Source organism: Taudactylus pleione, unplaced genomic scaffold (genome assembly GCF_031769625.1).
Source record: "Taudactylus pleione unplaced genomic scaffold, aTauple2 ptg000122l, whole genome shotgun sequence".
Lineage (NCBI taxonomy): Eukaryota > Metazoa > Chordata > Amphibia > Anura > Myobatrachidae > Taudactylus > Taudactylus pleione.
Window position 1 is genome coordinate 10,065,386 of NW_028284524.1, and position 17,888 is coordinate 10,083,273.

The following is a 17,888-nucleotide window of genomic DNA, read 5'->3' on the forward strand; positions in this document are numbered from 1 at the left end:
ACAGCATCCGTGTGCATTTGGTCACAGCACCTCCTGGCGGTTGCTGATATAGACCTGCTTACAACAGGAGGGGGGATTTTGATCGGTCATCAGTGTCATGTGAGGAGGGCAAATGGCAGCAGCAGGAAACTACAGACTAAGGGGGAAATTCAACCTACTTCACTTTGCTGGTGGTTTTCACTTCTAGCACTGTTGATGTGTTGTAGTTTTAAAACTTTTTGAAGGTTTTATTTAATTGATCCCTTGACAAATAACATAATTCATCCTTGTCGCATAATACCAAGAATCACTCTCTTCCAAAGTCTCATGATTGTGTATAGATCCCCTTCAGTATTTGTACCTGGAAGTGACGTGGAGTAAGGGCGGAAGTGCAGCTCCATGCCCATAAAGATAACCAAATGGAGAAAGTTGACCCCTTGCAGGCTCGCTTCGCTCTCCACAGGTTTATATTCCCCCTCTATGTCCACGTAGATGGTAGGGAATGACGTTGGACAGTAGCTGATGACGTCAGGGTACATCTACAGAAGGGGATATATCCACAACCAAAGTCTCATGGGCAGATCCAATTAGCTGCACTGTACTATCTGTGCAGATTTCTAGTTAAAACGGTGGGAAAAAATTTGCTTAGTTTTGTTCTATGAGAAGTGAGCACAATAAGCAAGGATTTCTTACTCTAATATCCCTCGGCTGAGTGAATCTGCTCGTTTGGGTGCTTAGTGCCAATCATCAAATAGCCAGATCTCCAAAAATAAATATTACAAATCGTATTATATTTCCTGTTATATTTATGTACTATTTTGCCAGTACAAGTGGAAAAGGATATTTATAGATCTGTATATTTCCCTAGAGTTGTGAGAGAATGGCCCTATCTGAGGATATGGATGTCCGCCTTCTGAAGCTTCCCTGGAAGTCACTACAAATTGGAGACTGCAGTTTCTTTGGTAAAGTTTGTGTCACAGACGCTGGTTACTGCTTGCTTCTGTCTGATCTCAGCAGTATGTGGTGTGAGGAGGCGGCAGCTGATGTCATACAGGAAAGATCCAAAGTGAGTAACTGGCATGGTTCAGTGTGATATGATTGTAGGGACCGTCACTGGGGAATATCCCATAGAAGTGGTTGATACTGAAAGTACTCAATGTCTGTGGTGGGGTGACTATACAATTTTACACCACATTCTATTAATACAGTCTTTAGAAAAACATTTTTTTTTGTCTTTAAACATTTTTCTTCTGTGCTTTCTGAATGGTTTTCTGCTAGTTCTATATTATCTTCAGACAGAACGATTTACTACATTTTACAGAGGAATGGTGCTGTGAGATATGTAATGTGTATACTATAAGTGACATTTTATTGTGTTTTTTATTGTTATATAAATCACACCCATTTTGTACTCAATGGCGTGGGAAATGGTGGAAAAACTGTCAGTTTTTTTTGGGGGGGTGGCCTGGACGAGTTGGATGTAGGAGGCCGATTCCATAGCTCTTAGGCCCAAATATTCGGAATTGTTAGCCTGTACCCATTGCCCGACTCACTGCTGTTTACTTACCTCTCAACTCTCTGGGAGTCCTCTGGCTGCTGTGCTGTTAATTTCCCCCTGCAGCGTCTCCTCATCGCTGAAGCCATCTTGGATTAGGCCCCAGCAGCTCATGGCTCCCGCGCTGGCTACATGTGCCTCCTGGTCAGTGTTCTGGGTAGGTGGAGGATCCTGAAATTCCACAGTTCTCTGTGGGCTTCTGCAGACCCGCCACTCCCAGTCCCAGCCTGCCATCTTGTATTCGGCCCCAGCGACTGCTGCTGCTCCTGGTACCTGTGCTGGGAGTGTCTCTATGCAGGTCAGTTACCTGGGTAGCTAGGGAGGTGGATGACCCTCTCTTTGGTGTGTGTGAAGATTTCTGGAGGCCTTTGTTGACCCGTGGTTTCCGGACCCGGCCACCATGTTGGAATGCTGACCTGCATCAGCAAAGGCCTGTGTGCTGAAAGTGGGTCTTCTGCTTGTTCACCTGACTTTCCCGGAGTGCAGGTGTGGTGTTGTGACTGTTACTGTATCTTGTCCCACTGGCTCCTTTCCTTTTGGCATTTCTGTACTGGAGATATGTGTTCTCACTCCATGCACAGCCCTTCCACTTATATCTTTCACTACTGATTGCCTCCCTGCACTCTCTGAATTCCCTCTGCCTGTTGTTCCTGTTTGCTGGCCTCCATATCACATCTAGTGATCATCTCCTGTGTAGTTATGTACTACCCTAATCTTCTGTTCTTATACTTACCTGTTGTTACTGTTACCTTCTGTGGCTATACCGTCTCTGAATAGTATGGATCCTTAAAGCTATTACCGATTTTGAAGAGTGGCTCAGGTGGCGAAACCACATGCTGAGTTTTCTCTTTCATGTTATGACTCTCCACACACTGAGGCTCTGCTTACTGAAACAGAGACTTGAATTCCCACTCTGGAGAGAGGTGGTACTACTGTTACTGGTCGCCTGACTCTCTTCAAGTTTTGGAGAGTGACGTCTCCGATCCCATCTGCTGTAATTGACATATGGTTCGTTAATTTCCCATTTCCTACTCTGTTTTTTAATTCTGAAGGCCTCACTTCTTCTGCAAAGTATTAATTCCTGGATTTATCCTCTTTAGTGGTTGTGATTACATCAAAGTTTGAGAATCTCTCAGTCGCTGGATACTGCAGTTCTGCGTTGGCTCTTCAAAAAGTCTGCCTTCTATTTCTACCGGTTGTGAAGAAGTCGGGATTTGTCGTTCAGTATTCTATGTACTTTTTTTTTATTTTTTGGGTGGGCTGGCCTTGGACTTTTTCTCTCTGTAGCTTGGCCTGATTAGTACTCCGGAGTCCATGGTTATACAAGGTAGGGGATTATAGGGAGGTTTGCTTTGTGTGTTTTTATTTCATTTTTTACTATTTGTTTAGTTTGAAGTTAGGGACGGGCTAGTGGTGGGTTATGCAAAGCAATATTTTGGATATATATTTATGGTGGGTGTAAATCTCTATATTTTCATTTACTGTATATAGTTTAAACCCCATTGTTCCTTTGCTTTTCTTCTCTGCGCACCCGAATGCCGCCTTTGGGTGTTGCTTGATCATCCGTGATTGTTATGGGGTACTTTGAATGTCTTCGTTTTATAAGTCCTGCTAATTTTATTTCCTCATATATGATGTTTTACTGGCTGTTCCTTTCTGTTGTTATTCGTTCCCTGATTTATAAATCTTTATATATTGTCTCTCATGGGTATCCTCCTTTTCCAATAAAAACACATGATTAAAAAAAACTGTCAGTTTTTACCATTTAGAATATGGAGCATAAAAGGGACAATTCTAACTACAAGTTAATTAAAGACATCCATTCCTTCTATAATAGATATCCCTCTTTATTTTCTTTTTAGTGTAAAAGTCTCTCAAAAAGGACTGTATTATAACCTGTCTCTGGTCTTATTTACTATAAAGCAAACACCATTCCCACTCGCGATATTTCATTAATAACTGGAGAAACATTCTCAACACTGATCTGTCCCCAGACTCTGGATAATCTCCTGCCATCTCTCACTGATGGGAGGGATGTAATAGACTGTGACTTTGAAAAAGTGCATATTTTGTTTTGAAAAGGCAAAACCAGGCGGGATTATATCCTGCTGAAAAAATCACAGGAAAATCTGCACGTTTACAAACACTATTACAATCCCCCATGAGTCTTTACGTTCTAAGGAAATATTCCAAACCCACTGATTTCATAGAATTCATGATTTCCTAGAATTTAGAAACTGAATTATCACAAGTGGTGGAAATAGTACTGGAGGGGCTTAAGTTTATAAAAAAAAAACAGGAAACCTTTAAATTTAGTGCTTTCGATGATCTTCAAATAATTCCTACTATACCAGCATTGGATATTGGGTCCAGTGATTGGAGTAGCAGCAGAGGTCCTGATTAAGATTTGGGAATAGAGCAAGTAACTGTTCATCTTGGTAAAACTTTGTTGTACTGTAGGGGGGGCAGATTTAAAATGTGTAGAGAGAATTAGATTTGGGAGGGGTGTGTCCAAAGTGAAATCTAAATTGCAGTGTAAAAATAAAGCTGCCAGTATTTACCGTGCATGAAAAAAAAATGTATGTTTTTGTACCCCTTGCATTGCAACATGGTTTGTCCAGGTACACAGTTACTTGCTCTATCTTACTCTATTCCCATATCTGAATCCGGACCAGAATCCATTGAGCATCACTCCTGACATTTTATACAGAAACTACTGGAGCTTTGCTCTTAGCCTATTGGGTCATGCTTCTTAAGGTGCAAATCCACTACACGAGTGTAGAACGACTGTACGATTACAAAATCGTAATCGTTCATCATACTGTGCAGTGGATATTGTTCCAACTTTGAACGATATATCATTCAGTGCAGGCACCCACCCTCATCCCCGAACATGCACAACCTGTCGATTTCGGCATGTTGGCCTGCATGCTCAGGCAATGATGCATGCCAACAATGACCAGCGGGAGCGCACATCGCTGGTCGTTGCCGGCATAATTACTGCACGATTAATGAACGATAACGATGTCGTAATGGTTCATTTTTATTGTGTAGTGGATATGCGCCTTTACTCCCACTGAGGGATCCTAAACAACCATGCAGTTTAGGCAGAGAACAAAAAGTTTAAAACTAAAAACTTAATTGCAGAACCTAATAAGTTTATAAAGATCTGAAGACTAATAATTATTAGTCAGTGGGCTGACAGATGCGCAATAAGAAGGAGCAGAGATATATTTTCTTTCCAGAGACTAAGATGACTATATGCAGGAAAATATAATTGTGAAACATTTAAGACATTTTGCACAGCAAGATCTTCTGCTCAACCAATATACTTGTAAATGGAATAGTTAACTAATCATTAAGCTACACCAAGCAACGAGCAGGACTATAGGGGACCTACTTAGGGGACAGACTTGTGAGAACTGGGGAAATGTAATTTACCTGCTGCACTTTGAGTCTGAGTCAGTGATTCTGTCACTGTGTGTTCAGAGCTTGTTACAGGCAGACAGGCAGGCAGCATGTATGGTCACCTGGGGCTCATCAGTATAAGATAGGGATTTCTTCTCAACATATGAAATGCAATAGAGACACCTTCACTAAAACAATAAGAAGGGTAAAAGCCACTTTCTAAAAGTCTATTTTAATAGGGTTTTTTTGTTAGCCTGTTTACAAAGTATGTGTGTGTATATGTGTGTTTTTTCTTTCTCTTTTGTCGTGGGTTTGAGTGTGACTCTTATGGCCTGCCCTTCTACATGTTATTGAATGCCCTCTCCTTATGGGTTGAGCTGAAAACTCTGCACCATTGCGGAATCCTTGGGCGACGTCAGGAGGTGGGCCAAGGATACCACACCTGGGGGGCCCAATGGTCATGGTAGGAAAGGTTGATCAGAAAGCTCGTATAGAACTTTAGGATCGATATAGAATCACTACTTGAAAATCTATACCTCTCAATTATCCTGGAATGAACAATCAATCCTGAATGCTGCAGTAAACTACTCTGTCAGTGCAAGCGGTGGAAATGGCAAACTGGGGAATTCTCGATCCAGTTAAAATATGCCACTGACTGTGTCGATTGGAAAACAGACCAAGATTGGACCCTAAAGCTTGGTTACAAACTGTACAATTTCAGGGTCGACCTGTCAGATATTTGCGTTGTTGACCTGGGAATTGTTTAGTGTGTACACTACACCAGTACACAGACAGTCTGTCGATAACTAATCAGATCTGTCACGCGTTAGATCGGTCCTGTCGGAAGGCATCATTCAGAATTTGTATTGTGTATGGAGGTTGGCCGAATCCTGCATATAAAATCATTGCCTCTAGGATCCTTTGAAATGAAGCATTTATTTTTTTAAATGTCAATGTTCCCAATATATACATTTTAATATCCATCCCTAGTCCATGCTGGTCGAGGATGCCAAGGCCAATGGGTTCCCCAGCCGTGGAAGGGGAGCCTGCCCACTGCTACCCTCCCCCCATTGCTCGAGGGGATTGGGAGAACTTGTCATTCTCCTTTTAGAAAGGGCCCAAATACCCAAGCCCCCAGCACAGGGTGAGTACTGCCCAGGGTGGTCGGAATACATGAAAAATTTAATTCAGTTGAATGTGGCCCATGCAGAAGACATGAGCTTCTGTAGAGCTGCAGCTAAGAGCTAGTGGTTTTTAAGTTGTTCTCTGGGTAGAAATGCATTTTAAGAGAATATACTTCTGGGAAATGCCATTTACATTGCGGCTCTTTGTGTCAAAGCTTTTCTCACAGTTATCTCACTCCAACAATTAAATCGGTGGTTCTCAAACTCAACTCTCAAGTTTTCCTGACAGGTCAGGTTTTCTGAATTTTTTTTTTTAACCATGCACAGGTCAGTTGATCAATCCTGTTGGGGGTAATTGAGTGTCTTTCTTTGGAAAGAGGTGGTATAATTACTGACCCAGCAAAATAGATTACCTCACCTGTACATGATTAAAGAAAACTACAACACATAACCTGTTGGTGGTATTTGAGGACTGGAGTTGAGAACAACTGAAATAGATAATATTAAGTTATTCTCCATAAAACACTGAAAGGAGTAACTTGGAAATGGAGTAAACCCCAGGTTTGGGGTGGAGGTGAGGGGTGGGACTCTACTGTAAATTATTAAAATCTGTAGTTCTCCTTTAAGTTGTACTCTAAAATGTGTCTCCATCATTAAATGTCCATCTGATCTCCCCAGGAGCTAAATAAGCGTTTGAAAGCTCCTGTCTCCTCTTTCCTGACCCACCTGTCCAAGCTGATTCTTCCATTGCTGGATTCTACAGAGAGTGACCCCAACCGGTTCTCCTATCACAAGACTGAGGGGACCCTGATGCTGCATGTGAAGAGTCAGCTCTCTGGACTTCCATTTTACTGGGACTTTCATTGTAAAGAGACCAGCATCAGCACGGTGAGAAATGGCACTATAAGGGGATGGGGTGCCACATGATAGAGGCTTAATATCAGAGAAGACTGTGTGTGATTGGACATCGCTATAAGGTGGATAGTGTGCTTGACAGCTGCAACACTACCTTGGTCTCAGCCAGCTATTTTGTTGCAGATGGCACTGCGAATTGCGCCACGGATAGGGCGAGACGCGCGCCCTGCGTACGCGACCCCGCCTCCATAGGAATGCATGGTGCGATCGCAGAGCTCGCCGTAGCGTGGCATATGCAGTTGCGGGTAATTGCATGGTGCGATGCGTGCGCATGTTTGTGGCGCAATCAGCCACAATGTAACTGGGCGCAACTGTATGGTCCTCATTCCTTCTATTGGACTGTAGTGATAGAACATTCTCTTCTACTATATTACCTTGGCCCCATTTATCAAAGTGAATGAGGGCATTTGCTTAGGTTAGGCACATTTCTGACATTAGCAATAAAAATGTCTCAGCAACTACAGGATGGAAATATATAGTGAGTATTGTAGGAACACAATCCACATAAATCTCTGTTGGCTGGTGTAGGTAGAACATGTATTATATACATTTTTGAATCCTTTATATAGCTTTTATATATTGATACTGTTTCAGTATGAAAGTGTCTTGGTAACAGTATTTGATGGCAAAAATAGATTGTTCACTTAAACGTCTAATCTTGAGCAAATTAATTTACCGTAAATGCAATTTTAATAGCAATAATAAGAACAATGAAAGCTACAATTTACTTTCATTAAAATTCCTACCATTATGCAGTTATTGTCTTGAATCTCCTTGACTCCAAGTATTTTTTTTATTCTCCATTGTCTTATATTTTAATTACTTTATGATCATCAGTCTCAACATTGAGCCCTGACTAATCCAGGCTGAAGAACACTACGTAGTGAAGAGTGGCGGACTTTATCTAGGGACCGCAGCCCCCCCCCCTCCATGTATAATCTGTCACCTCAGTAAGCCATTTGCCGTCCGTAACTACACTGTGACTGGCAGTGGCTTCCCATTGGAAGCGCTACCTGCACGTCTCGCACATGACAGGCAGCCCCAGGGGGAGGTGTTTACTCCCCCTGGGGCTGCAATTAGCAGAGAGCGGCTTCCAGCACTGCTCTGCCTTTCGGACAACCCTACAAGGTTTCTAGGGGCTGCAGCTGATCTAAACTCCAAATTCTTGTTCTGCTGATTTTGATTTGCTGATCTGGGGGGTGGGGATCAGCATAAAACAACATGTTAACCTTCCCCGACTGGCCAATTCTGACCATTTTTGTGTCGTAATCGGGGAATCGAGATTGTCCAACACGTTGGATTTTCAGGACCCAGGTGTCGGCAGAATGGGTAATTGCCCCGATACAGGCTAGATATATGGGGCCATTAAGACAATATTAAATTGATTGGTAAAATATAACAAACATAAAATTAAATATAAAGATCAACTTTTTTATTCCGACCCCCCCCCGTTTATAGAGTTTTCACTTTACTGCTAATAATCTAACAAAGTAGGGATAACTAGTGAGTACTTTTATATCAGGAGCTATATCACATCGGAACACTAGAGGTCACTATATCTTCAGTAACTATCAACTTGATGCCAGCCTGCTCCACTCCACCTATTAATACTTGTGGCCAGGAATGGAGACTGCACAATGTTTTATGTGTTTGGGTTCTGAATCTTTTTAAACATAAAAACTAATAAACTCATAGCTGCTATAAGATTAGATAAGAAGTGTTTTGGGATATATCGTGTAATACCAGTTCTATACAGCTCTGGATTAATGATGCCATATATCTGTACATGCATGTAAATGTTCCCAAATAATATATAATATTTAGTCACATTTTTTTCCATGCTGAAACGCAGTAATTTACTAATAGTGTAATGGTTGCGGATAGATCCCCTTCAGTAGATTTACCCTGACGTCACCCGTTACTATCCATGTGGACATAAAGTGGGAACAGTAACCTGTGGGCCACCGTGCCTGAAGCGTGGCGATGGTACAAATTTCTACTATTGGTGGCCAGATACTACAGCGGAGACAAATAATGGCGCTATCAGGGCATGGAACAGCACTTTCCTTCTCGCTCCACATCACATCCAGTAGGTTTACTGATGGGGATCTATACACAACCATGGTGTAATGCAGGGGTAGGCAGACTGTGGCTCTCTGGCTTTTTGTAAAACTTAAATTGCACAACAGATGGAGAGAAATAGGTTGCCTTTGGCTGACAGCGCATGCTGGGATTTCTGGTCCCAGAACAACTAAAAACCCACATGTTGCTTATAGTTTAATGGATAAATACATCCGCTAAATAGATCACACTGCTCTTTTCTACGCTGCTCTTTTCCACGTATAAAGTGGTTATAATGATGTTTTCATTGTATTTATAAAGGAACAGTTGTGTAGTGCTGCGCACATTCTCAATCTCTGTTGTGTTTGATTGGCAGGCATGCCGCCACTTCCTGCAGCCTCTGGTTTCCATGACTAAGGCTCTGGAGTGTCAGTGTCAACAGCTGGGTGTTCTATTGGGGAGAAAGGACGTAGAAATTCAGGATTACCAGGACAGTGGCGCAGTGCTGACTCTGAGTAAGTAACTCTTTACACAGAGGACTTTCAGTGCTTACCCTAATTGACATTTTTCATATTTGAACTAACATACATTTACCCTGACTTACCACTTTAGAATTGAAAATAATAGTGTATTTCCTTCCCACACCAGTACAGCAAGATAATGCCACTTCCCACATCATTAGACAACATTTTCATCCAGTTAGCCGCTGTCAGCTAACCTGTCACTTAAATGTTGCTGGCTCAGGATGATGTAAGATAGAGAAGCACAGAGCTGCTACCCTGGCAACATACTATAGAGGGGGGAAAAAGAAGGTGGTCAACATATTTAGTTACATATAAACCTTTAGTTACTTAGGATATTTAGTTACTTAGGATATATTATTCCCCTCTGTAATGCTCCACCTTTCATATATATCAATGCAAAACTGTGGCTTTACTTGCGCTTTATCTTGTATATCTGTTAGTGTGATGCTGATTGTTCTGCAGGTCGCTTGAAAACAGACCCTTTTGATGAGGAGTCATTCCACCAAACGTTTTTGGCCGAGGTAAGCAAGATTCACATCAAACCGAGCAGTACAGTATGGCGGTGATGCTAACGCATGACCAGCCAGATCCAGTAGATTTCTAGAGGGTTGTTTCCAAATTCTTGATTTTAGAGCGAGTGTGGCCAGTCCATGAAGAGGGCATATTTAGTACTTATCCAGCTTTAATATGCGTCATACAAAGTGTAGTGTATGTCATTCTTCCAACATATACAGGACCAGCGATCAGTAGTCCATGAGATGCGGCAGTAGGACCATTCTGCCTGAGCTGAGTGTTTTTATTTCACATGTGGGCACCATTCCAGAGCATGGGAGCAAAATAGGAGTCTGTGGGAGCAGCAGAAGAACCTAGCACTGCTCTGGACATATATGTACATATTGGTCTCCTTATGCGCTGGATAACAGTATTAATAATTAACCCTATAGATGGTCTATAGCAGTGCAACACTAATGTTTTCCAGATCTCCTGGTTCAGTGGTTCTCAAATTCGGTCCTCAGGACCCCACACAGTTCAGGTTTTCCAGGTCACCCAGCAGGTACACATGTGTATTTATTACTCACTGACACATTTTAAAAAATGTCTGTGAGGAGACCGTGAAAACATGCACTGTTTGGGGTCCTGAGGACCAAGTTTGAGAACCTGTGTCTTAGTTGGTACACAGGTGTAGTCATTACTGGCTGACACATGCTAAAAGATCCAGAGGTGGTGCTAATTATTTCATTTGTGATACTGAGGAGAACATGTAGTACTAGTAAAAATTGTATTATATACTATTTCTTTTGTGGTCATGGTATAGACTGGGGTGGGGTGTTTCCAGGCAACCGGAAACCCACCCTGCGTTTGTCCATGCTCGCACCCGCGCGTTGTGAAATTATGCAAATGATTGCGATCGCAGCACTATACCAAGACGCAACACCATAAAGCCGCCCACTTCCCATTACATACATCCGCAAGTCAGCAAAAACATTGGTAACTTTGGACCCATACACAGTTGTGGTTGAGCTTGACCTGACTCACAACCTGCAAAGCTTCCTGTCACCATTTAGACCTCTGGCTGTGTATGCTGTCGCTGGGCTTTAAAAATGCACACCCCTGTAACGGCGTTCAAATGTACAAGCATGCCTGCGTTCCTTCGACCACCCCCAAACGGTGCTTCCACGATCGCAGCTGCTGGTTCTCACATGCGCACTGTGGTGCGTATGCATGCACAGTACGCCAAGATCGACCGGGTCCTTGCGAATGCAGACCTGCGAACCAAGCTGAATAAGGCCCTTAGTACACTATTAGCAAATTAGGATACACAATTCGTGAAAAATTACTGGAGCAATGGAATCACTACCTTTGGCGGAGCATCAGAGTCGTGCCAGGTGTAATGCTCCTTGGAGCAAAATGGATAGGTGTGACAAAAAATCCTTCTATTGGGAGACACAGTGCTCCAAGGAATAATCCTAAATAATGCAGAAAATGCCTCCTTGAATATAAATATTAATATACAGTATAGGAAAGGGGGGATCATGCAGGACGGAGAATGAGGAATGAAGGGAGGGGGGGGAATGTATAGGGTTAAAGGGGTCTGTGGTACTAACTGGGTGTTAAGTACCCAAGTGTAAAGGGGCAATGTCAAAGAACCGGTAGGTGGGTGTCCCTCACCTCTGGCGGGCCATAGTGGTAGCAATGAAAGAACAGTCTTATTAGGTAAAAAGTCTCATCCGAAATACTGTGAGTAGTCCTGGTGAGGCCTCACTTGTTTCCTTGTCCTTTTCAGTCGTCTGGTCGCCTTGTAGTACTGGACCGTATTTCGGTGAGCACGCGCTTGTGCTCACCAGCAGAGCCGGCCCTAGCCAATTTGGTGCCCTAGGCAAAATTTTGGCTGGTGCTCCCTAGCAGATAATCCCACCACCAATCTTATGCCAGGTACATACTAGACAATATGACATCCAATCCAGCCAGTTCGGACAACATATTGGGCACATTATCTAGTGTGTACCTGCTATGTTGGTGACGATGAGCACTTCCGCGCGACATCGCCCGTAGGACCTACATGCAGTCCAGATGGGTGGGATAGTTAGCAAGGGCTATGCTGCATTGTGCCCACCATTAGTCTGTTCCTTCTGAAATTGTCAAATGTGTATGAACCCCACCAATCACACATGTAATCATCTATATGAATATTATATATATATATCTAAGACTGTGCGTGCCGCAAGAAAAAAACAAATCTGTGTTATTCCCCCTCATATATAACTGTTTGGACACCTCCTCCAGTCCAGCGGCAGCAGGTACACCAGCCGGAACTCATTGCACTTTCACTAGTATAACTAAAGTGGGCCGCAAAATATGCAATAGGAGCCGCATGCGGCCCACGAGTCCTGGTGTAGATGAAACAATGTTCTCTTACTGGAATCCAGGCGTGTCTGGGCATCAAAACGGCATTTTATGGGTGTGCATAATTAGCATGGAAGCGTCATTGTACACGTCACTTGGTTGTATTTCAGCCTGCAGTGATCGCAGTGCCTGCGGTGAGGTAGGGTCGACCTCAAGCGCTGCGTGCTGCTCCGATGGCTCTTGATGATTCTAATTAATCATATACTTTCTGGAGATGACGTGTGGTGGGAAAGTAAAGTGGGCGTCTTTGTACCGGTGTGTGCTCACTCTGCCATCGCTCTCTAAGACATAGAGGGCGTCCTTACACCAGACAGTGTGATCGCAGAATTTGCATTCCTGGCCCCTTTTGGCTGCAATAGAGCGCAGCTTAGCATCCAGGTCAGAATCGCCCCCACAGTCCCCTACTCATTATACAGTCTAAGAATCAAGATAATAATAGATATGAATGGTGACAGCTTTTCCTCTTTGTAATAAAACCAATCAGTAGAAAGTTTGTTTTATATACCCAAAAATGTATAAATGCATGTATATGGGACATTATTTTTACTTTCAAATATCTGTCATGCTGGGTTTGCTGTGCACATGGAATGGCTGCTCCAGCCAGAGGGCACAGACTCACAGCACACACCATGCAGTCTCTCAGCACACACCATGCAGTCTCTCAGCACACACCATGCAGTCTCTCAGCACACACCATGCAGTCTCTCAGCACACTTAGACACATCATAAACTCTCATCACACACCATGCAGTCTCTTAGCATACAACAATGCAGTCTCTCAGCACACACACACCATGCAGTCTCTTAGCATACAGCAATGCAGTCTCTCAGCACACACACACCATGCAGTCTCTCATCACACAACATGCACTCTCTCAGGACACACCATGAACTCTCTCAGCACACAACATGCACTCTCTTAGCACACAACATGCACTCTCTTAGCACACAACATGCACTCTCTTAGCACACAACATGCACTCTCTTAGCACACAACATGCACTCTCTCAGGACACACCATGAACTCTCTCAGCACACAACATGCACTCTCTTAGCACACACCATGCAGTCTCTCAGCACATACCATGCAGTCTCTCAGCACACACCATGCTGTCTCTCAGCACACATGTATACACCATGCAGTCTCAGTAAAAAAAACATAGACACATATGTAGGCTCACATACATACATACATACATACATACATACATACATACATACAGTACTTACATACATAGATACAAACACGCACACATGTAGCCTCAGCACATGCTTATACACACAATTTATCAACAGGGGGAAACAGCAGCGCTGCTGGGGAGTTACAGTTGTTAGTACTTACCATCAGAGTAGATGAGCAGCTGCCTAGAACCAGTGGGCAAAGAACCTTGTTGATGTCACAACCATGTGACCGGCAGGGGAGGAGTCAGTGTGAGTGTGTTAGTCCCGATGCACTGCTAGAGCATGGAGCTGTGACAGTGGCTGTACAGTTACAGACCAGGACAGATAAAGAATCAGATCCCCCAGGGCACCTGTCTTATCAATTAACTAGCTCAACACAGGTGACTGCAATCATACATTATGTGGGAAGTCCAGGAGCAGAGTGTTTTGTACCTGATGGGAGGGGTCATGTTGGAGGGTAGGTGAATGCCCCTGGGCATTCCAGTCACCCTAGGCATTTGCTTATAATGCCTATGCCTAGGGCCGGCTCTGCTCACCAGCCTGGTTCCCACAGGATGATAACTTACTTCTGGGTGCCTGCTCCTGCCACTGCCTGCATGCGCATGAGAGGCGGTTGGGAAGTAGCCTGTGCACTCGACTCTGTCGGGTGACCGCGCTGCGAGGAGACTGTATGTCACGCTGTCTCCTGGAAGTGTTCGGGAATATTGTAGTAAACTCCTACGCATGTCGGCCTGCTCGGCCTTCCTCAGGGAGTGATTTTTATTCTGTACCATACATCTTATGTCAGTAGCTCCTTCATAATGCCAATGACACAAATAAGAAAATGGAAACGCATTAAACAGATGGTGGAGTAAAATGCAGCATTTTCCTCCTCTGTGCGTGGACCAATTTTACATTTCTGTGATGTTCCTGGAGCATCAGGAACAACTGTATTGCTTAGTCTGCCTAAATGGATATATCATTTTGTTTTTTACTTATTCAACTTTTTTGGTAATAGGTTATAGATTTATATGTGCATTACATGAAGGGCACATATATGGAAAATATACTGTCCTATATTTCTCTCCAATGCTTATTTTGTGTAGCTAGTGAATCTCAAGAAATCTACAGCAGAATATAGTCATCTCCTCCTTCCTATTATGCAGATATCAACTGTGAGCTTTTGGCTCAATATACGATTTTTAGAATTATGAGCGATCCACTAGACTAACAGATTTGTGATACCATTGACATAATTTTATTCACCAACTAGACCAATAGTCAAATTGAATGTTTGTATATAGAAGTTTGATGTGAGAACTGTTAGAGTAGTATTGTGACAGCAGATAGTAGTAGCAGAGTAGTATGGTAACGGCAGATAGTAGTAGCAGAGTAGTATGGTGACGGCAGATAGTAGTAACAGAGTAGTATGGTGACGGCAGATAGTAGTAGCAGAGTAGTATGATGACGGCAGATAATAGTAGCAGAGTAGTATGGTGACGGCAGATAATAGTAGCAGAGTAGTCTGGTGACAGCAGATAGTAATAGCAGTGGAGTTTGGTGACAGCAGATGGTAGCAGAGTAGTCTGGTGACAGCAGATAGTAGTAGCAGAGTAGTTTGGTGACAGCAGATGGTAGCAGAGTAGTCTGGTGACAGCAGATAGTAGTAGCAGAGTAGTTTGGTGACAGCAGATGGTAGCAGAGTAGTCTGGTGACAGCACATAGTAGTAGCAGAGTAGTCTGGTGACAGCACATAGTAGTAGCAGAGTAGTATGGTAACGGCAGATAGTAGTAGCAGAGTAGTCTGGTGACGGCAGATAATAGTAGCAGAGTAGTCTGGTGACGGCAGATAATAGTAGCAGAGTAGTCTGGTGACGGCAGATAATAGTAGCAGAGTAGTCTGGTGACGGCAGATAATAGTCGCAGAGTAGTCTGGTGACAGCAGATAGTAGTAGCAGAATGGAATGGTGATAGTAGTAGCAGAGTAGTCTGGTGACAGCATATAGTAGTAGCAGAATGGTATGGTGACGGCAGATGGTAGCAGAGTAGTCTGGTGAAAGCAGATAGTAGCAGAGTAGTCTGGTGACAGCAGATAGTAGTAGCAGAATGGTATGGTGATGGCAGATAGTAGTAGCAGAGTAGTCTGGTGACAGCATATAGTAGTAGCAGAATGGTATGGTGGGGCAGGAGATGGTAGCAGAGTAGTCGGCTGACAGCAGATAGTAGCAGAGTAGTCTGGTGACAGCAGATAGTAGTAGCAGAATGGTTTGGTGACGGCAGATAGAGTAGTAGCAGAATGGTTTGGTGACGGCAGATAGTAGTAGCAGAATGGTATGGTGATGGCAGATAGTAGTAGCAGAGTAGTATGGTGATAGTAGCAGAATGGTATGGTGACGGCAGATAGCAATAGCAGAATGGTGACGGCAGATAGCAGTAGCAGAATGGTATGGTGATGGCAGATAGTAGCAGAGTAGTCTGGTGACAGCAGATAGTAGCAGAATGGTATGGTGACGGCAGATAGTAGTAGCAGAATGGTATGGTGACGGCAGATAGTAGTAGCAGAATGGTATGGTGACGGCAGATAGTAGTAGCAGAATGGAATGTTGACGGCAGATAGTAGTAGCAGAATGGTATGGTGACGGCAGATAGTAGTAGCAGAGTAGTATTGTGACAGCAGATAGTAGTAGCAGAGTAGTATTGTGACAGCAGATAGTAGTAGCAGAGTAGTATTGTGACAGCAGATAGTAGTAGCAGAATGGTATGGTGACGGCAGATAGCAGTAGCAGAATGGTATGGTGACGGCAGATGGTAGCAGAGTAGTCTGGTGACAGCAGATGGTAGCAGAGTAGTCTGGCGACAGCAGATAGTAGTAGGAGAATGGTATGGTGATGGCAGATAGTAGCAGAGTAGTCTGGTGACAGCATACAGTAGTAGCAGAATGGTATGGTGACAGCATATAGTAGTAGCAGAATGGTATGGTGACGGCAGATGGTAGCAGAGTATTCTGGTGACAGCAGATAGTAGCAGAGTAGTATGATGACAGCAGATACAGATGTGTCACATACATCTATCCTCCATGCGCTGCAAGAAGCGTTACACATAATGTATGAGTGCCGTGTGACTAGGTAGCACTGAACACAAAGCGATGCGAATAGGATGGACAAGCAGCTTCTGCAAATAAGTGATATGCAGCATGCCTATATTCTGTGTGCGACTACGGGAGCATCTGCATGCAAAATTCTGCGTTAGTGTCAGCGGCTGTGACACTGTATTGTAGCATTTTGCATGCAGATACAGCCGCAGTCGCACAGAGTATAGGATTATATATGCTTGTGCGTCCTATTCGCATCACATTGCGAATAAGATGCATTTGAAGGGAAAAGTCTCATGAAAATTTGCTTGGCGCAACTAGAAGGGCTGTTTAACGTGCAAGGAGGCTAGATGTATTGTATGTGGACATATCTGTAGTAGTAGCAGAGTAGTATGATGACAGCAGAGAGTAGAAGCAGAGTAAATCTCTCATAGGTAAGTGTAGCATAATATGTTTAGTGCAGTATTCCTACAGATGAGAAGTTAATCCCTGGTACACATGTATTAGCCAAAGCACTGATGGTGCTGTGTGTGTAATGCAGGTGTTAGTGCTGGTGGCACACGTGGTATGCTTAAGCAGTTCTTAGATTTTTTGTAACCTGATAGGAGAGCATGTAACAACACCGGGATGTCACAGGTATAACAGCGGTAGGCACTCTGTGTGGAAAATAGCAGGCTAGAGCTTAGGATAATGCTGGGTGTTGTAGTGTGCCGGAAATGAGCTGGGCAAATTCACTGGTGGATGGTAGCCCTGGTATCCTACTATATATTGATGGTGGTATAGGGTATTTGCGATTATGTTTGGGCGCCAAAATGGCCCTGGCTATTGTGAGAGTAATGAAGTAAAGATGCGTGGAGACGCCGCAGATTAGCATAGTGCCCTTCTGACTGAGCTCGGTGGCTCCTAGTGACCGCCGGCTTAGTGTAACTAACAGGATGCTGTAGGGAAACCGTGCAGGAGTGCACTCCTTCCAACAAGTATAGGGATGTGAAAAATATAATATGAACAGCGCTAAAGTACCTAAACCATGAATACACTAAAGAATATTTTTCATATGAGTTATTAACATTAATCTATATGGAATGGATATATGTGCACATGAATAATAAGGAATTCATACAGAAAATATATATATATATATATATATATATATATATATACACAAT

General features: G+C 43.3%; 1 protein-coding gene across 5 annotated transcripts in view; it reads left to right on the top strand.

Annotated features, from left to right (window-relative positions):
* Window positions 1–17,888, top strand: part of NHEJ1 (non-homologous end joining factor 1) — a 252,770-nt gene that overhangs the window by 638 nt on the left and 234,244 nt on the right. For 4 of the 5 annotated variants that reach the window (XM_088472342.1, XM_088472345.1, XM_088472341.1 and 1 more), the window contains exons 2-5: window positions 848–1,045; window positions 6,745–6,954; window positions 9,419–9,557; window positions 10,029–10,087. In XM_088472342.1, the coding sequence (XP_088328468.1) occupies window positions 860–1,045; window positions 6,745–6,954; window positions 9,419–9,557; window positions 10,029–10,087 (594 nt within the window). In that variant the 5' untranslated portion in view covers window positions 848–859. Of the gene's footprint in view, window positions 1–422; window positions 443–847; window positions 1,046–6,744; window positions 6,955–9,418; window positions 9,558–10,028; window positions 10,088–17,888 lie in introns of those variants that run through there. The other variant, XM_088472343.1, reaches the window with a different exon arrangement.